Source organism: Nilaparvata lugens, chromosome 14, assembly GCF_014356525.2.
Source record: "Nilaparvata lugens isolate BPH chromosome 14, ASM1435652v1, whole genome shotgun sequence".
In the NCBI taxonomy this organism is placed as follows: domain Eukaryota; kingdom Metazoa; phylum Arthropoda; class Insecta; order Hemiptera; family Delphacidae; genus Nilaparvata; species Nilaparvata lugens.
Genome location: NC_052517.1, coordinates 21,880,959 through 21,902,736, shown reverse-complemented (window position 1 = coordinate 21,902,736; position 21,778 = coordinate 21,880,959). Strand labels below are relative to the sequence as shown.

The 21,778-nt window shown below is 36.0% G+C and overlaps 1 protein-coding gene across 1 annotated transcript in view; it reads left to right on the top strand.

The window, feature by feature from the left end:
• LOC111060123 (serine/threonine-protein kinase tousled-like 2) overlaps positions 1–21,778 on the top strand; it is a 132,671-nt gene that overhangs the window by 96,583 nt on the left and 14,310 nt on the right. The window contains exons 6-13 of the mRNA XM_039441090.1: positions 1,639–1,952; positions 5,564–5,727; positions 7,046–7,133; positions 7,620–7,622; positions 11,356–11,592; positions 14,270–14,563; positions 17,833–18,036; positions 19,793–19,884. Of these exons, the coding sequence (XP_039297024.1) occupies positions 1,639–1,952; positions 5,564–5,727; positions 7,046–7,133; positions 7,620–7,622; positions 11,356–11,592; positions 14,270–14,563; positions 17,833–18,036; positions 19,793–19,884 (1,396 nt within the window). The remainder of the gene's footprint in view (positions 1–1,638; positions 1,953–5,563; positions 5,728–7,045; positions 7,134–7,619; positions 7,623–11,355; positions 11,593–14,269; positions 14,564–17,832; positions 18,037–19,792; positions 19,885–21,778) is intronic.

The window sequence follows — 21,778 nt, the reverse complement described above, 5'->3', positions numbered from 1 at the left end:
GAATTACTTTTCTGTCAGTATAATTTGTGATTTTCCAGTGGTTTATTCATTGTTATTCTTTGTTTATTTTATATTAGAAGCCTCTCACTGATGACAAAACATGCACGATGTAAAATGTGTGTGTGCACGCATGTAAATGCATGTCCTACCATTAGTGGCCAGCCTTAGTAGCTAACTAAATAATTGTAACTAATTGGAGTGTTAACTCCAACTAATTAGTGTTTCAATCAATCAATCATATAATTCAGTAAAATGCTTTACAGCAAGTGCCTACAAATAATAAAATATATAAATAGAATGATATGCCAACTTCAACAATAAACTAAGGAGAACAATTTTTTCCATGAAACTGGGAGTTTAACAAGGAGTATGAGCTATTAAATGGTCTAAGGATGATTAATAGGGTATAGGGTTACTGGAAATTGGAAAAAAGGAAAACTCAAAAACTTAAAATCATAAAACTAAATTAGAATTAAAAGAAAATATACTTGATAGTCTATAGTAAGCAAGAATCAAATAATAATAATTCTCAATATAATTAGATACATTGTTTGCATATTAATTAGTCTCAGTATAGTTCAATCTTGAATCCATGAGATTGTATTGCTCAAAATGAAGTTATTTTCAATTTTTTGTATCTTTTCTAGAAGCTCATACTCATGATTTAATTTCTTTATACTCCTCAATTTGTTTCTTCCAGGCTGCAAAGGGTGTTTGAAAAAGAACTCCCTAGCTTTACGTATAAATTTATTGAGGTAATTAATGAAAAACTACATCAACAAGTACATATAATGAAAGAGAGAACCTTCAAGTTTTGTTCAACATCAGTCCACTTCAACATGGGATCCATTTGTTGTCCTGCACATGTCGAGGCGATATTCAAGTTCTCGCCATGTATTCACCAACATATCAGGTGTAACTGTCCCAACTGCCATCACGATTCTTCCCCGTAAATGGTTTATGTCTCTCATTTTTCTACTATACACAACATTTTTTATGTTTCCCCAAAAGAAAAAGTCCATAGGAATTTTGTTTGGGCTTTGTGGTGGCCAAGCAATTGGGCAAGCTCTCCCTATCCACCTTCCTGGAGAGCGAGTGTCTGTCTAGTGTCAACAGAAGGAACTGTTCCCTGACACCGTCTTAAGATCAAGCAGGATTGCCAACTGCAGAGGGGCAAAACTTGGACAGTTGCTGAATCAAACATCACAAACTAGAATAGTGTATATCACTTTTTACAGATTCTATGACTCATCACAACTATAGTGTGGTCCACCTTATAATGGCAGTGGATAAAGATAGAGGAATAGCGATGCCGATTCGCTGCATTAATTAATTATGAATTAAAAAACTATAGTGTGGTCCACCTTATAATGGCAGTGGATAAAGATAGAGGAATAGCGATGCCGATTCCGATTCGCTGCATTAATTAATTATATTTTTACACTGACAAAAACATAATTGTCATCGTTGTGGACCTAGAAAACGATAGTACCACCGGCTTTGTCAAATGATAGACAAGGATAGCAAAACCAAAGTTGATCACATACTGTCATTATAACATGGACCTCACTATAGGGAGTTCTCTTTCCAACACTCTGTGTATTGTTTTTAACCTCAATTACTTATTTTTTTCTCTAGGTGCCAAATCACCATCACCAGGCGGCCCTGTTGGTCCGCCCCAATACCCCTCTCCCTACCCACCACCGGGCGGAGCCTCGGTAGGAGGAGGCGTGGCCAGCCGGGATGTCACGCCCACTTCGGGTGTGGTCACGCCCACTGTTGGCGGAGACTACTCCCACCACCATCACCAGCTAATGCAGCCGCCTAGGCATATGCCGCTGGTCACCAAGCACTCACAGACTGAGTTCACGTGTCAGCGGATTGCTGAGCTGGAGACGCAGGCCACCTCAGGTCTTGAGTTGAGGAATAATCGCATTGATGAACTGAGCAGGGTGAGTTGGGTCTAGAGTCTTACAAATTGAATTTTTATTGCTTGTTGGTGGAGAGTCTGTCACCGGAAGGTCCAAATATATCATTTGAGCCATCAATGTGATTTGATGACAGTTATTGTGTATGTTCTGTGTACAGTAAATTGTTCCAGTTCCAATTGTAAATTGTTCCATCACGTGACTAGTGCAAAATGTCCCCATGGAATGCTATTTCAAAATCGTTGGTTCAAGCTTTTGGCACGCACTTATAAAGTTGATTTACACCAAAATGTGTCATTTACTATAGTGAGGTCCACGTTATAATGGCAGTGGATAAAGATAGAAGAATAGCGATGCAGATTGTCTGCATTAATTAATTATATTTCTACACTGTCAAAAACATAATTGGCATCGTTGTGGACCTAGAAAAGGATAGTACCACCGGCTATGTCGAATGATAGACAAGCATAGCAAAACCAAAGTTGATCAAATACTGTCATTATATCGTGGACCTTACTATAGCTGTGTGAATGAAGAAAGGCTGTTTTACAAACTTACCATCTAGAAAAGTGTGCGTTTATTTTATTCCATTACTCTCAAATTCTTTATAGAGAAAAATTCATTTAACGAATGGTTATCAAACATCATTTTGATGGTTATGTATTCTATAGTTATGCTATGGTAAACAAACAAGCTATCAGCGCATGCGCAGAGAAGCAAGCAGACTACAATTCAATCGACCAATGAGAGCTTGGATAGTTGGAACAATTTACCAGGCTTCGAGTGTGGGGCAGGAACTTGGAACTAGAACTGGTTTCTGGTACGGAATCTGTCAAAATTCTTCCCATGGGACGTGGAACTTTTTAGTTGGTAAATTGTGAATCAGACAATTTGCCACATTCTATGTACCCAGAACGGGCTCATTGTGCCATTCTGATAACATGGATATTTAAGAAATAATAGTGAATTCACCTCTGAAATGTCTCGATGATATAACATTTTTGAAGCTAGGTCCAGGCAACAAAGAGAGAAATATTTGATCCCATAGGTTTCTATATATGAATCTAGATTTCATATCTTAGATATCTAAAGTTTGTGTATCTATGTAGATTAAAAAAATGGAATGAATGTTGAAACATGCTGTGATAAAATAATTCAAAAAAGTGTACTGAGATTTCCATTTCTATTTATATTACATGACAGATAATGACACTGTATCACATTACAAAATAATAATAATCATAATTAATTACTCTGTTGTAATATAATCACTTTTTCACTGTTAAAATTCAAGTTTAATAATTAATTACAAGAATCCCTGAACAGAAAAGAGACTATGCAGATTGTATATTGTAGATTGCAGATTGACTTGGCCTTAATTTCAGCCATTTTTGTTGAAATCATAGTCTAACATCCTCATTTCCAACACCGGCCCTATGAATGAATGCAGAATGAGAGATTGATTGATTGATTGATGTTGTGCGAACGGCACTTTGTTTGAGTACATCCATACTTTTTCACGCGATATCTTTTTCGGATTGGGGATATTATAAAAAATATGACCTCATTTTTACAAAAAAAAAAACATGAATTTGCAAAATACAGTTCATAATAGACGTGAAAAACCATGGAAAGACGTTGGTAAAGAAGAAGAAAATTTGAGAGATAACAAAATAATTTGAGGAAGGGAGGAATTGATTGATTGATTGAGTACTTTATTTATGTAGATTACAATATATACTGGCTTATACACTTATATACAATAGCTTACAATACAGCAACATTATAGATGAATTTACATAATATAGAGAGGAAGAGTGTGAGAGAGACATTGCCTCCCCTACATCCCTACCATACCAGCCACTCTTTCACCGATTAAGGGGTTGAGGTTCATATTATAACTCACGGCCTATACCAAATTTTTATATTTATATTCATGTTTATTGATTGAGCTCTACACAATTAATTCACTTGATTGAGTTAGGTTAGGTTAGATTCTACAACATAAACTGATCAAAACAGTTTCTCTCCTGATTTTTGTGTAAATATTCTGGTACTTTTAATGTTTACTTGTGAAATGTCTTGTGGACAGACAACTGAAGAACTGAGGCACCAGCTGAGATCCCATTTGTTAATTTGTACAAAATTTGTCGAAATTCTTCCATTTCCAATGTTAATTTGTGATGGAAATTACTGAGATATTGCAATTATTCGAATGCAAATAAATTAATAATTATTATTTCATATTTTCATGTTTATTTTTGACTAGAATTTTGTGAAAATTGTACACGTGAAATTCTAACCTCATCTTGGACTGTGTCACCTACAAATTTGGAAGAAAAATAGCACAAGGACTACCTTATTATTTCATCTACCAATGTTATTACATTAGTGTCATTTGTATTGCAAATAAATGAATAAATAAATTATTAAACGAAAATCCTAATTAAATGCTGTAATTCACTCCGAAGACATCTGCTACTGTAAATATTGACAACAGGGTAGACAGCTAGATGGAAATTCGATGAGCGCTACTATTCAAAAATTATTTATCAGCCCGGGGAATCGAACCCAGTACCTCCTTATTGCCGGTCAGTAATGCTTACCCTTACACCAAACTGACTTACACCTTACACCAAACTGACTTACACCTTACACTACTCTGGATAGCAGCGCTCATTTTATATGAAGTCATAGCGGCCAGCCAGTCTACGGATGGAAATTACTGAGATATTGCAATTATTCAAATGCTAATGAATTAATAATTATTATTAAACGAAAATCCAAATTAAATGCTGTAATTGACCTCGAAGACTTCTGCTACTGCAAATATTGACAACAGGGTGAACAGCTAGATGGGAATTCGAAATTTGGAAAATTACAGCATTTAATTTGGATTTTCGTTTAATAATAATTATTAATTTGTGATTTATGTGTTGTGGACAGACAACGGAAGAACTGATACACCAGCTGAGCAGCCAGTAGTCCCATTGTCAGTCTTCTCTGTTTATATAGATGTACTACTACATTTTGTAGATTTTCAATGTCGAGTAGTTTATAATTTTCCTACAGTTACGTTGAAAAGTGGCCATTGCTGCACTGATTGCAGGCTGCAAAGAATCACTTTTCCGCTCTAGTGCGGGAAAAATTTTTCTGCACTCCAGATTTGCAACATGGCAACGCAAAATACTTAGTAGGTTATATGGAGCAACAGTGCAGCAAAATCAAAATGAAGTTGGTAACAGTGACTGCTGTGGCTGCTATAGTGAGCAGAGGTGCAACCAAGCACAACGCGCTAATTATTATTCATTATATATTATAACCAAGGACAACGAGGACTTTAGGATTTTAGGATTAAGGTTTTTATCAATAATAAAATTACACAGAAAAACATTTGATGGATTTCAGGCAATTTTACCCATAATTACCCACTTTTCATATTCAATGGTAACTGTAGGAAAAACTTAATGTGAAATACGTGCGCAAAGTTCCTCTGCTGCACTCAAGAAACCATTCCGCCCTCGCCTTCTTTCGGTGCAGCAAACTGACACTTTGCGCACTAGTTGCACAAATAACTATTGCGACTTGTTGGATTTTCAATGTTAATTTGTGAACTTTGTGTTTTGTTGTGGCAGACAACGGAAGAACTGAGGCACCAGCTGAGTAGCCAGCAGAAGGCGCTGGAGCAGTCAAAGCGAGACATCAGCAAATGCATCGATGTCGTCAAGAAGCTGCTCATCGAGAAGTCGAACATCGAGAAGAAAGAGGCCAGACAACGATGCATGCAGAACAGGCTTAGGTAAGTGAGACTCACACGTCTTCTTCTTCTCTTCTTCTTCTTCTTCTTCTTCTTCTTCTTCTTCTTCTTCTTCTTCTTCTTCGTCTCCTCCTCTTCCTCCTCCTCCTGTAATCATTACCTGTAATCTATCTCTGCTTTTCCTCCCCCTGATTCATCTCTTCTCTTCCTTTCTATCCACCTCACAATCTTCTTTCTCTTTCTTATCCTCCTCTCAATCTTCTTTTTGAGTTCATCTAACCTTCTAGCTTCTATTTTAGTTTGTTATCCCACTAAACGTTTTCCCTTATTTTTTCATTTGTTTCTTCTCATCTGTTTCTTTATCATCCTGTTATTCTTTTTTTTTTTGTCTTCATAAACTTACTATCCTCCTCCTCCGTTTCCTCTTCCTCATCCTCCTCCTCTTTACCTCTTACACTCTTTCAGTTATGCTTCTCCTGTTTCTTTTTGCATTCTAGCTCTACCATCTCTTCATATTCTTTTTCTTCTGCTTCTCCTCCACCATCTTCAAATCTCTTGCTTTAAATAGCATATTATGGTTCCTGATGTTTTGTCTAAATAATTAATAGTTATACTCTTGAAGCAGATGTGAATCCTTATATTATAGAGATAATATTATTTTAGGCAGTTGTTATAATTGTCTAATACTTGTAGTTCTGTGAACAGTAGACGTGACGCAGTATTCTCATCCACAAGTACCTGATTGAAACTATAGACCTTATGGAAATACAGCAATAGACTGGCTTCTCCACACATCTGTGTAATCACTTGTCAGCTGATTTATTATGAATAATTCTATAGTCTGATTTTTACTCCAATATTGGCGTATGAAGGAGGCTTCTTTTTCCTTTTATATTATCCTTGAAATGCAAAATTTCCAAAAACCATGTATATACGTCGACGCGCAATTAAAAAAGGAACATACCTGTCAAATTTCATGGAAATCTATTACCGCGTTTCGCCGAAAATGCGCAACATAAAAACATAAACGTTAGGAGAAATGCCAAACTGTCGACTTAAATCTCAGACCTCACTTCGCTCGGTCAATTATGGTTCATGATGTTTTGTCTAAATAATTAATAGTCATACTCCTGTAGCAGATGTGAATCCCTATATTATAGAGATAATATTATTTTAGGCAGTTGTTGTAATTGTCTAATATTATGGTTCATGATGTTTTGTCTAAAATAATTTATAGTTTTATCCTTTTACTAGATGTGTTAATATGGGGATAATTTTATTTTAGGCAGTTGTTGTAATTGTCTAATGTTGTGTATTGTGTTGTATAATGAATTTAATGTTGAATTGTTATTGTTTGTAGGTTGGGTCAGTTTGTGACACAGAGAGTGGGTGCCACCTTTCAGGAGAACTGGACTGATGGATATGCCTTCCAGGAGTTGAGCAGGTCAGTACAGAGAGAAGGCTATTCTAGTTCTATACTTCTCTTGAAATAACTGTCCATTTTCAAGAAGGATTGCATACTTTTTAATAATAAACCTATTTCCACAAAGTTAAATTGCAAGATTGATTGTAATACATTTCTGTGGAAATAACTGCCTATTATTAACAAGGATTTCATTCTTTATAAAAGACAGTTACTTCCACAAATTTGAACCACAAATTTATTTGCAATTCCTAGATGGAATTCTTTTTGTTGAAATAACTGTCTATTATTGAGGAGGGTTGGATTCTTAGTAATAGACAGTTGAATCACAAAATTGATCGCAATTTATACATGAAATTCACATGTGGCATACATACATGTGTGACACTGGCAGCTGATGACACCTCAGCTCGTGATGATAACCTTCTCAGCCAGTCTTTTATGTGACTGCAACAAACATTTGTCTGTCCATATCTTTGATAAATTTTTCAGTTAACTTTCTGTTGACCAGCAAGTTGGCTTCTTATCAACTTGCACACTACCAGTTGTACAAAATTTATGGATCAACCGCGTTTCCTATTAGGAACTGCATTATGGGGAAAATTCAGCCAAAAACATATATTGCAAGGGTTATGAAATTTACACACTATGAACCTAGATTACAACATTAACTATAAATCATAAATTTAGTTTCTATGTTTTGTTTTATTAGCTAGTATTAATGGACATGTCCCGTACAGGGGAAATATTCTTTATTCGTTCATTTATCCATTTATACAATAAGTACATCATCAAAAATGATAGGGAGAGGAGAAATAAGGTAACCTTGTGCTATTCCTCTCCCAAATTTAGATAAGGTTACACATAGTCCGAAATAGGTTGAGTCTTGTAGTTGTTCAATTCACAAAATTTTCAGTCCTCAAGTATTTTCACAAAGTAGATTTTCAAATTTAGATGCTTCAAAACAAACCATAGAAGAAATATTCCACATTATTATAACTAAAATAGGAAATATTAACATATTAAAAATATTATTTTATATTTATATAATTTCCATTACTCCTAATGGGACAATTAAGTAAGTAAAATTTTTGAAAGAGTAGTTTTAAATAGGCTATTGATGCACCTGGAAGAAATTAATTTCATATGTGATGAACAGCATGGGTTCCAGAAAGGGAAATCTACTAAGACTGCAATAGTATCCCTTGTTGAAAGACTAATAGATATAATAGATTCAGGTGAGAAGGCAGCCGCAATATTTCTTGATTTATCCAAAGCTTTTGATTGTGTGAACCATAGAATATTATTGGAAATACTAAAAACTGTAGGTGTGAATGGTATAGAACTAAAATGGTTTGAATCATATCTCATAGGTAGAAACCAGTGTGTTGAGCTTACCAAGGTGGATGGGAATGAAATAGTAAAAATTAAATCTCAAAAACTGGAGGTCCAGGCTGGAGTACCTCAAGGCTCAATTCTGGGTCCCTTACTGTTTCTGTTGTATGTGAACCAATTACCAAAAGAGTTAAAAGATCACAGAGCTCTGTTGTTTGCTGATGACACATCGCTTATCTTTAACAATTATTTATTAGATAGTCTAGAAATAAATGCTTTTACTGGAGTACAGTCAATTGTCCAATTCTTGAAGCAAAGGCAATTAACAATAAATAGTAAGAAATGTCAATTCCTACAATTCAAAAGTAAATATAATTCAGTAGAGGATAGAGAAATAAATGTGTTTGTAGAGGAAAATGAATTAGACCAAGAAGAGAAAGTAGCATTCTTGGGAATTTTATTGGACAGGAAATTAACATGGCATCCTTACATTGAGAGGATATGTAATAAGATATCATCTGGGGTATTTGTCCTGCGGCAGCTTGCTAGGCTGAATGATAAAAAACTACTGTTAACTGCTTACCATGGACTTATACTATCTCATATTAGGTATACTATTTTAGTATGGGGTAATTCATCTCAACAAAATATGGACAGGGTGTTTAAGATTCAAAAGAAGGCACTCAGATGTATAGAGAAAGTGAATAGGTTAGACTCTTGTAGGCCTTTATTTAAAAAGCTTGGTCTATTAACTGTGCCATCTTTGTATGTATATGAAGTTGTAATGCATGTGGAAACGAGTGGTGTGATCCAGAATTCAGATGTTCATGAGTATAATACGCGAAACAGAGCAGATTATCATATAATGGGTCACAATAGTAGGTTATTTGAACAAAAACCAGATTATATTGGTAGGAAATTTTATAACAAGCTACCTCAAATCTTGAAAAGTAATGATGATTTGAGATTTTCAAAAAACAAATTAAAAATATTTAGTTGATAGAGCTTTTTATAGTGTACAAGAATTCCTTTCAAACCTAAACTAGGTTGAACTACTTAGTGTTAGAATATTATGTAATAACATGACTTGTCTTATACTCCATGACTGGAGTCTTTAGGACGTAATCTTAAAAAATTCATACATGGTTCGCCTATTCCAAGTGAGAATAGGCTCATTAGTAGTCATGAAAATAATATTTTCCTACAGTTACCTTGAAAAGTGGCGATTCCTGCACTGATTACAGAACGCAAAGATTCACTTTTCCGCTCTAGTGCGGGAAAAATTTTTCTGCACTCCAGATTTGCAACATGGCAACGCAAAATACTTAGTAGGTTATATGGAGCAACAGTGCAGCAAAATCAAAATGAAGTTGGTAACAGTGACTGCTGTGGCTGCTATAGTGAGCAGAGGTGCAACCAAGCACAACGCGCTAATTATTAGTATTATATATTATAACCAAGGACAACATTTTTATTCAATTTGACAATAAATTAAGGTTTTTATCAATAATAAAATTACACAGAAAAACATTTGATGCATTTCAGGCAATTTTACCCATAATTACCCACTTTTCATATTCAATGGTAACTGTAGGAAAAACTTAATGTGAAATACGTGCGCAAAGTTCCTCTGCTGCACTCAAGAAACCAATCCGTAAACGTTTCTTTCAGTGCAGCAAACTGTCACTTTGCGCACTAGTTGCACAATAGTTATTTGTGCAACTAGTGCGCAAAGTGACAGTTTGCTGCATCGAAAGAAAGGACGGCTCGGGCGGAATGGTTTCTTGAGTGCAGCAAACGAACTTTGCGCACGTATTTCACATTAAATTTTTCCTACAGTTACCATTGAATATGAAAAGTGGGCAATTATGGGTAAAATTGCCTGAATAATGTATGTGTGTTTGAATGGCGGGGGGCAGCTGTGTGGTGTGTGCTGTGGTGGCACTGTGCTGTCGTTGTCCTCCATTATAATATCTACTTAATAATTAGCTCGTTGTGCTTGGTTGCACCTCTGCTCACTATAGCAGCCACAGCAGTCACTGTTACCAACTTCATTTTGATTTTGCTGCACTGGTGCTCCATATAACCTACTAACTATTTTGCGTTGTCATGCTGCAAATCTGGAGTACGCAAAGTACTCACTTTGCGCACTAGTGCGGAAAAGTGATTCTTTGCAGCCTGCAATCAGTGCACAAATGGTCACTTTTCAGGGTATCTGCAGGAAAATAACTATTCCACTGTGATTGACATGGTCACTGATATGTGGGAATAACATTTCACATTTTAACAGAGACATTTCAACAGAGACATTTTTGTCTTTATGTGTCTATTTGTGTACTATTCAGATTCTTGACAAGTTATAGATTCTCCTGATTAGGTGGGGGTGCTTATTAATCTATCTATAGTGAGGTCCACGTTATAATGGCAGTGGAGAAAGATAGAACAATGTTGCCGTTCCTCTGTCTTGTCAATGCCTTCTATAGACGGTAGCTGATACAGGTTGTTCAATCTCGTTTAAAATAATCAATTATATTTTATTAAAGGACTAAATTTTAGTAAAGAGAAAACATAACCCTTGTTATCTAAATTTGGGAAAGATATAGTACAAGAAGTATCCTTAGTTTTTCTCTCCCTATCAGTGCTTCTTTGTAAAAAATATATTAAAAAAAAATTAAGCAAGAAATTATATTTTCAATAATTCAATAATGAATTTTCTAAATAAAGATGAAATATTTTGTTAATTAACTATTAATTCTCCATTGTTAAAAGACGATCTGGCTACAGAGCTAAGCAAGAAAGAGATGGTGCTATCCGCTTTGTTGAATGATAGACAAGGATAGCAATACCATTGCTAATCAAACACTATAATTCTTAATCCTTATTATCTGTTGTTGTCCCAATCAGGCGGGCAGGAAGAAATCACATCGGAACGTGAGGAGATTGACCGCCAGAAGAAGCTTTTGACAAAGAAGCGGCCAACAAACAGTGAGAGCGGTCGCAAGCGGGCGCCAAGCAACTCGTCGTCGGCTCAGAGTGGTGGGGCGGGGGGAGGGGCTGGTGGAGTGGGCGGAGGCGGCACGAGTCTGGGAGGAGGAGTGGGAGGTCCCTGTTCGGGCACCACTTGTGTGGTGGGTGGGGCTGCTGGACAGGTGAGTTGCGATTTAGTCAATTAAGCCCGGTTTTCATTAGTAGTTTGGGCCGTTTGCACAGTTAAAGCTTAAACTGATTTAATCAGCTGTTGTCTTCATCTCAAAATGAATCACATTATAACAAATGATACTTGATATAAGATGAAAGTTTAAGATGAAATTTGGTTTAAACTGGCACTGTGCAAATGCCACTAAGGCTCAACTGACACTTAGGCGACTGAGGTGGAGAAGAGACTGGACTCTAGTGGAGAGCATGTGTTTTGAAATGGTGACGTCGTGGAGACTAGAATCGACTGGTCTGAGTGTCACCATTTGGAAACACATGCTCTCCACTAGAGTCCAGTCTCTTCTTGACCTGAGTCGCCTAAGTGTCAGTTGAGCCTAAGTGGTAGAGTTCCCTGGGCAAGTACTAACTATCCTTTGAACTCTCCCAATGAAAACGTTGATGGTAGAGTACTAGTTTTTAGTAGAGTAGAGTGGGATAGTACTCTACCACTTGCCTTCCCCCACCACCGCTCCACACTCTACTCTACCACTACTATGCTAATGAAAACAGTCTCGAGCTAGTAGAGTAGAGTTGTGCTGTAGGCTGCTATCAACTACCAAGTTTAAGAAGTATTGTTATTTATTAAAAAGTATTAATTTATTAAAACTTATATGAAAGTGATAATAAGTTATTACTATTGTATTTTTATATAACTTGAGTCACACCAGTTAGTCAAGACAAGACAAGACTAGTCACATTTAGTCACAATACTTCGCATAGTTGCTTGTGACGCAACACACACTGATTAGTCTTTGCAATTAGACATGTCTTCATAAGCAACTATGTGAAGTATTGTGACTAAACGTGTCTGATCATGTCTTGTCTTGACTAACTGGCGTGTGCCTATCCTTAAAGTTATAAAACACTCACATTCTTTGGTGTAGAGATGACCGTTTCGTGCTGGTGTTGCACATTCTCAAGCCAGACAGAAACTCAAAGCTGTTGATAAGTGTTCAAGTTTTAATTTATTTAAAAGTATTGGCATTCTAAGGTTAGTTCTGTACACTAGACAACACACTTTATCTACTATTCTCAATTGTAGTGAAAACAGTTACTCGACCAAGTAAGTAGAGTAGAGTTAGCTCGGTAGAGTTAGTATGCCAGTTACTCGACCACTAACTCTACTAGCGGAAACCAGGCTTTAGAGTCAATGGGCCATATGAATAAAGTTGAGCATTTGCTCATACTTCTAAAATATCGAGCATTTGCTTCATTTTCTATGAATAAACGTGAGCAAAACCTTTTGCTCATGCTCATGAAAAAAATAGTTTGAGCATTTGCTCAAAAGTAAAAGCTTTTGCTCAAAATTGTATGAATAAACTAGAGCATTTGCTCAACTTTTGAAGCAAATGCTTTAAAAAAGGTGAGTCTAGTCTAGAGCAGTTTTGCTCATAGTAAAATGGCTCAACTAATTCGTATGAGGAAGAGGAAACTATGCCAGGTACTATCACAACAATAGTGTAGAACTATAAAACTCTTCTTAGATTCAACCATGATATATATCACCATTATTCCTACAAAAGAATAAATACAAAAGCTACCTGTTATAAAGATAGCCATCACAAAATAGGAAATAGGCATTTAAGAATATGAGAGTGTAGACGATTATAAGAAGGCTATTGATATTATAAGAATATGCTGAAGATTATTATAGAGATGACATTTTTTCACACTATTATTTCAAAATTCTAAACTAAACTAACCTAAAACTTTATTCATAAATAGAAAACAGAGCAGACGACGCAAACACAAGCGGTGCCCCCTGTTTGCATATTTAGCGCTTTCGTGAGCTATAAATACAAATTAAGGCTACAAAAGCGAATCAGCTGATGAAAAATCTTTAAAATACGTGAGCATTTGCTCCAGAGTTCAGGAGCATAAGGTAAAGCTTATTCATATCAAAATGAGCAAATGCTCTTGCTCATGAGCAAAACCTTATGCTCAATGCTTTTGCTCATGAGCATTTGCTCTGGTTTTATTCATAGGGGCCAATATTCCACTTGCACATAGTATATTAAATAAATAAATGTTTATCTCCCCAAAAAACTAAAACTACTACATCAATTACAGGAAATATTAGATAGTTTACAATAATATTACATAGAATGGTTAGTTTCAGAAATTTTTTATAATGTGTCCTCTACATGTTTAGTTTTATCTCTTTTCTGTATAGGGCTACTTTTATAGAAATAGAAATAAAAATAAAAATCTGAGTACCCTTTTTGAAATATTTAATCACAACATGTTTCACTTGAAAATGGCATCAATGTCCGAAACATGTTGTGATTAAATATTTCAAAAAGGGTACCAAGATTTTTATTTTTCTTTCTATGTTTAGTTTTCTCTGTGTGGAAATTGATGTACTCCACTATGGTGTACCATGTTCTAGAGTAGGTTTTGTTTGTTTTTTTGTGTGCAGATTTATAGTTAGTAAGTGTATAGTATATTACATCCAGAGAAATAATGAATCTACTGATAGAAATAATAATCATATACTATTATTGTTATCAAAACAGTTTTTGTTTTAGGTAATCTTCATTGTTCTACAAATAATAGAGATGATTTTATATCACCAATTCTTCATTATTCTACAAATAATAGAGAATAATACATTTCACTAATCCATTTCAGGTTGGCAACACTGGCCCAGGTGCAGGAAACTCGAACTCAGTGGGAGGAGGCGGAGCCTCATCAGCGGTGGGAGGTGTGGCCGGTGTGGGAGGGGTCGGAGTAGGGGTAGGAGGCGGCGGAGTCAACAGCGGGACGGGGGGAGGAGTGGGAGGACCTGGGGGCGGGGCTTCGGGCGGAGGAGGCGGAGCTAATGCGTTGCATAATGGCGGCACTGAAGCGACCACATTCTTGAAACCGGACGTTCTGCCCGGGTTGACGGTGCAGGAGTACTATGAGGCTGATGAGATACTCAAGGTATTATATAAAATTCAAATAGTAAACATAATTCATAATAACATTATTTAGGCTATAATAGGACTATCAATTATCTTAGGGCGAGACTATTAGCATATACATCATAAATCATAACCTTATTTAGGCTATAGGACTATCAAACCTTAGGGCGAGACTATATTATAGGTTTTTAGAGTCAGCAGGGCAAGAAGCTCTCTGATTGGCTGGTGCCTGAAAAAAACGCCCAGTATTGTCTCGCCCTAAGACTGGTCACTAATGTAACATTTCACATGTCCAATTTAACTTTTACTGATGTAACAGCTGGATGCTAGATTAACGGTTACTGAGTACACAAACGCTATGATGTTCTCATCAGTCGAAACTATTTGAACAGTTTACAAACAGATAACTCAACCACCACTTACAACTAAACTAAAAGAAATGAAGAACGAAGAATTGTAGACAGAAACCCCCAACTTCAATTCAAACCAATCTCTTAACCTTCCGGCATAAGTTGCGCTGTTGTAAAAAGTACAACAGTTTCAGTTTTTTTGCTGCACAAAACTATTGAATGGGGTGGTGTCAGTGAATGAGTCACCTATGCATTCCAAAACTTCCCCCCCCATCACTCCACTGAGTTGCAGTATCAACCGAGCAATGGTTCAGTCTTTAGGTGCCATTTAGTCGCCACAGTGCATAACATAGGGAAAGACTGTATACGGGGACTGTAAACGAACCAATAACACAGAATAGATGGCTTTGCTTGATGTAACTTATTGGGCTATGAAATGGTAATCATCCAAATGTTCATAGGCGTAAAATAATCCAGGAAGATGGAAAAAGTAATTATACAATTAATTAATATGTTTTGACAGTAAACAGATTACATTACACTTGAAAAATAGGATCTAAAAAATACAACACGCGACTGCTCGTGTGATTGAGTAGGGCGCGACAACCAGAAGATTAAGTCGGGTCCACAGTGAACAAATGTTCGACAAACCTGTTTGTTGAAACAGTTTGGGCAAATTTTATTAAGTTTGACAAACAATGTTTGCCCGTGACCAGTGTGGACGCGTCACCAAACAAAATATTTTGTAAGCACTGAAGCTTTTTATGTTTTTCAGTGTTTGCCGTAAAAATAGTTATTTGTATATCTAGAGTGAAAAGTACGACTTTTTCTCCCTGTGGGAAAAAGTTTGAAGCCCGAGGCGAAGCCGAGGGCAACAATTTTCCTGAGGGAGAAAAAGTATTTTTCGCTCGTGATGTACACAACATTTTTCCTCCATCTACATTTTCTTATAGAAACTACAAATAAAATAATTTTAATAACTTACGTATTGGTGACAATGTTTCCTAACAACATAACCTAAAATCTAAAACCTAAAAACCGGTCGGCTGATTGGCACTGCCGATTGCGCTATCTATCGGCAAAAGTTGTAACAATTATATCAGCTGAGCAGCTACCAAAAATGGCTGACTCCAGATCACGCGTTTCAGATTTGAATTGCTGATAAAAAATATTTGTTGGCTGGTATTTTGAATAGATAAAAATATTTTAAAAATTGTATAAATTTTTATCGTCTACTAATATTAAGAATATAATATCATACAAACATATTTCATGACTTGATCAAATTTCTTGTTGTGGTATTGAATTCAGTTGACTCAATGACAGACACCTCTATTATGCTTTCTCATCTGAGCTTAGACCTTCTAACCTATTACAATGTGAGTTTTTGAAATAGAGATGCTTCCCATGTTATTTAAATGGAGTCACTTTTCCTCCCTAGGGAGTTTTTCTGTTTTTTACTACTGAGAGCGAAAAAGTGACACTTTAGTATTATGTTTCAGGGAGTAAAGTAAGTACTTTAGATAGTAGATGGAGGAAAAGTAGTTTTTTGTTTGACAAACAATGATTGTCCAAACTCTTTAAAATGTTTGTCCCTGAGCTCCTCAACAAACATGTTTGCCGAACATTTTTTCAGTGTGGACCCAGCTTTATGTGCAGGTAGAACAAATTGATTTTAAATTTCTTCTCTGTTCACCTGACCTATGTCGAATAGAATAGAATTTATCTGTCATCGTTTTTACAAGAACGCATTTTATAGTACAGGGTGTTTGAAAAAGAACCTCCTAGTTTTAATATGTCATAGAATCTGTAGAAAGTGATATACACTATTGTAGTTTGTGGTGTTTGATTTAGCAACTGTCCAAGTTTGTCCCCTTCAGTTAGCAGACCTGCTTGACCTTGAGACGGCGCCAGGGAACAGTTCCCTCAGTTGAGTGCGGGCTTTCCGGGAAGGTGGATAGGGAGAGCTGGCCCAATTGCTTGCCACCACTAAGCACGGACTTTAACCCTCTGCACTTTTTATTTTGGGCACACATGAAAAAATGTTGTGTACAGTGAAAAAATCTCAGACATAAACCATTTACGGGAAATAATCGTCACGGCGGTTGGGACAGTTACACCTGATATGTTGGTGAATAGATGGCGAGAGTGTGGATATCGTCTCGGCTTGTGCAGGGCAACAAACGGATCCCATGTTTAAGTGGACTGATGTTGAACAAAGCTTGAAGGTTCTCTCTTTCATTGTATGTACTTGTTGATGTAGTTTTTACTTTACTTGCCCTATTACCATAGGTAAGGAAAGTATTGCTTTCCAAAAAAAATCAAGGTTCCCCAATTTCCAAATTTCTATACGTTTCAAGGTCCCCTGAGTCCAAAAAAGTGGTTTTTGGGTATTGGTCTGTATGTGTGTATGAGTGTATGTGCGTCTTTGTAAACGATATCTCATCTCCCAATTAACGGAATGACTTGAAATTTTGAACTTAAGGTCCTTTCACTATAATGATCCGACACGAACAATTTCGATCAAATGCAATTCAAGATGGCGGCTAAAATGGCGAAAATTTTGTCAAAAACAGGGTTTTTCGTGATTTTCTCGGAAACGGCTCCAACGATTTTGATCTCAATTTTCAAAACGGCAAGGAAAGTTGTGTGAGTGCGCCACACCAGATTTTTGATGTAGTTTTCCATTAATTTACACATTAAAATTTATACCTAAAACTAGGGAGTTATTTTCAAACACTCTGTATTACAGAGTCTATTATCACAGGATAGCATCACCATTAGATGACAGAAATATCCGACATGCAAAGGATTACGTTAGTGGTTAACCTTAATAATGAAGGAAACCCGTTTTTTATTAATATGTAGCTTCTCTCCCAAACATTGTTTTGATTTTGTGATGTGCAATGAAATGATCCATATTGTTTTCTCTTTCTAGTTGAGACAAAGTGCGCTAAAGAAGGAGGATGCCGATTTGCAGCTTGAGATGGAGAAATTGGAGAGAGAGCGTAACTTGCACATCAGAGAGCTGAAGAGGATTCATAATGAGGACCAGTCACGGTTCAACAACCACGCAGTGCTGCATGACAGATATCTCCTTCTCATGCTCTTGGGCAAGGGAGGCTTCAGTGAAGTCCACAAGGTACAATCATACAAATAACAAACGTTTCCAATGAATATCCTATTATATTAAGCGATGAATTTCTGTAAATATATTCATATATTGGGTTATTTTTATGGTTATTGACCGAGCGAAGTGAGGTCTAAGATTCAAGATTCAAGTCGACGGTTTGGTATTTCTCTTAATGTTTAAATGTTTATATGTTGCGCATTCATGGCGAAACGCGGTAATAGATTTTCATGAAATTTGACAGGTATGTTCCTTTTTTAATTGCGCGTCGACTTATATACAAGGTTTTTGGAAATTTTGCATTTCAAGGATAATATAAAAGGAGAAAGGAGCCCCCTTCATACGCCAATATTAGAGTAAAAATCAGACTATAGAATTATTCATCATAAATCAGCTGACAAGTGATTACACAGATGTGTGGAGAAGCCAGTCTATTGCTGTATTTCCATAAGGTCTATAGTTTCAATCAGGTACTTGTGGATGAGAATACTGGGTGAGGTCTACTGTTCATAGAACTACTAGTATATTAAATATCGGGGCACCGAGCTTCGCTTGTTATTTATTTATTGATAAACAAAGCACAATTCTTCAAAATGATTGGGGAAGGACAAACTGGCACAGCCCAAAACTGTTTCTTCCCCGAATTTTGTTCTATACACTATAAATGGTCCAAAAAGTAGGTTATGTTTCATACACTTGAATTCAGGTCCAATTTTCAGTCAAAATATTTGAAAACTGAAAAGTTCCAATTTAGATTGTTTACAAACCAAATTGAATAACAAAATAACACCCACTAATCACTTAAAACTGTAAAATAATGATTAACTTTGAATATTATGATATACCGTACTCTAATTTAAAGTGAAAACCATGTCATGCCAACAAATCAGATTATTTTGATAGAGTATTAAATTTTCTAGATAATATTTCTCGCGCGATACGGTAAGCTGTTTGAATGATTACACAGCTGATTTCCCACACAGGCACACGCATCTTCTGTTATCGACAGACGACGAAATCTGTTCTTCCAAGGATGAATTATCCTTTCAATGTCCTTCAGCGAGTTTTCCCAGGGATGAGACCTAGTGCAATCGAATCTTTATATTATAAACCTACTATGTTCTGAATTTCGTGAGAATCTTTAGAGCCGATTTCGAAATCCGGTGAAATTCAAACAAATAAACATCCAAACATGTAAACAGAAATTGCTCGTTAAATAGTATAGGATAAACCTACTATGTTCTGAATTTCGTGAGAATCGTTAGAGCCGTTTTCGAAATCCGGTGAAATACAAACAAATAAACATCTAAACATCCAAACATATAAACAGAAATTGCTCGTTTAATTGTATAGGATTTATGTCCAGCGACATAATTATGTTCCTTTTTTAATTGCGCGTCGACGTATATACAAGGTTTTTGGAAATTTTGCATTTCAAGGATAATATAAAAGGAAAAAGGAGCATCCTTCATACGCCAATATTGGAGTAAAAATCAGACTATATAATTATTCATCATAAATCAGCTGACAAGTGATTACACAGATGTGTGGAGAAGCCAGTCTATTGCTGTATTTCCATAAGGTCTATAGTTTCAATCAGGTACTTGTGGATGAGAATCCAGCGTGAGGTCTACTGTTCACAGAACTACTAGTATTTTTAAATTGATAATGAAGATACATGTATCAGCTCTCTGTGTGATAGTATCACTTGTTTTCCTTTTTGTACACCGGACACATACGTTTCTAATTCATGTTATTTTTCCATCAGGCTTTCGATTTGAAGGAGCAGCGCTATGTGGCATGTAAAGTACATCAACTAAACAAGGACTGGAAGGAGGATAAAAAGGCTAACTACATAAAGTGAGTGTTTTGTGGGAGATTTCATTATCAATCAGTTCATTTATTATCATCCATGTAGAATATTATAGTGAGGTCCACGTTATAATGGCAGTGGAGAAAGATAGCAGAACAGCATTGCCTTCGTATTTAATATAACTTTTAAGTGAAAAAATACTCACATTTTTTGATGTGGCGACGTCTGTTTCGTGCTGGTATTGCACATTTTCAGGCCAAACAGAGACTCACTTAAAAATTCTATTAAATACGATAGTAATAATAATAGTGAAAACAAGATGAATAACCAACAACGTATATAATTCAATGATTAAATTTATTATCTTCATAATTGAGATTAAATATTATGTTAATTAATTACATTTCTACATTGTTTGAAAACGGTATGCAACGTTGGGGAGGTTGAAAAGGAAAGCGCTATCTGCTTTGTGGAATGATAGACAAGGATAGCAACACCAATGTTAATCAAATACTGCCATTATAACGTGGACCTCACTATAGATTAGACTACTCTTATTTATGTAGAATAGGGTGGATACCATATACACTGATTCACAACAACTATCAATGAATTCAATAAATTTCAATAATCTATTTCTATTCAATGGATGTTAACAAAGTATTGTGTGGAGAATGATTGGTTGATATTTGGATGAAATGCGCATTTAATTGGAATAATGTAATATTGTTTAAGTTTGGTGTACAGTAAATTGTTCAATCACGTCACTATAGTTGGCCAAACGAAAATGGGTCCCTCAAGGTCAAAGCTTGCTCTTGACACCACCACTCGTCTCTACCAACACTGTTGCCACTTTGTACTAAGGGTGGCTAGTAAGAGAGAAAGTGAATGTGTGTGTGAGAGAGGGTGTGATAGTGAAGTATTGTTATTGTGGGGAGTATTGTTTGTCTTCTCTGTCCAAAGCCTGGATGAAGTGTGATGGGAATCAAATGAGAATTCATGCAAATTGAAAAATACAGAGTGAAGTGGTCATTACAAGAATATTGACTAAAATAAATAGAATTACATCACTCTACTTCCATTTGATTATTATAAAAGTCTTCAAGTAACCTTTATGAAGTAATAGCTCAGTTTATAAATAGTTGAATTTATAAAGAAAAATCTAATCGATCATTATAAAATTGGATTTCTTGATGTCATGACTCAAGAAAGAGTTATACATTAAACATAACAATATTCTTTCCTTCATTTCATGATGTTGAAGAATATAGCGGATGATGGGAGGAGGTAACGGGGGATGTTATTGTTCTAACTTCAAAGATTGACACAATAGAACTTTTGAACCTGACGTGCTCAAAAGAATTTGTGACAGGTAGTGATGGAAAAGAGGAAGAGGGAAGGTATGAGAAGGAAAGAGCGATGTTCAGGGTGTAGAAATATAGTCAATGTATATAGATTGGTGAGTGAGGGGTGGCCACCAGTGGCAACATTGCAGTGGCCTTGAGAGACCCATTTTCGCTTGGTCAACTATAGTGCAAAATGTTCCCTAGGAACGCCATTTCAAAATTGTTGGTTCAAGCTTATGGCGCGCACTTATTAAGTTGATTTACACCAAAATGTATCGTTTACTACAGTGAGGTCCACGTTATAATGGCATTGGATAAGGATAGAATAGCGATGCCGATTCTCTGCATTAATTAATTATATTTCTACACTGTCAAAAACATAATTGGCATCGTTGTGGACCTAGAAAAGGAGAGTACCACCAGCTTTGTTGAATGATAGACAAGGATAGCAAAACCAAAGTTGATCAAATACTGTCATTATAACGTGGACCTCACTATAGCTGCGTGAATGGAGAAAGCCTGTTTTACAAACTTACCGTCTACAAAAATTTGCATTTCTTTCATTCTATTACTCTCAAATTTTATACAGAGAAAA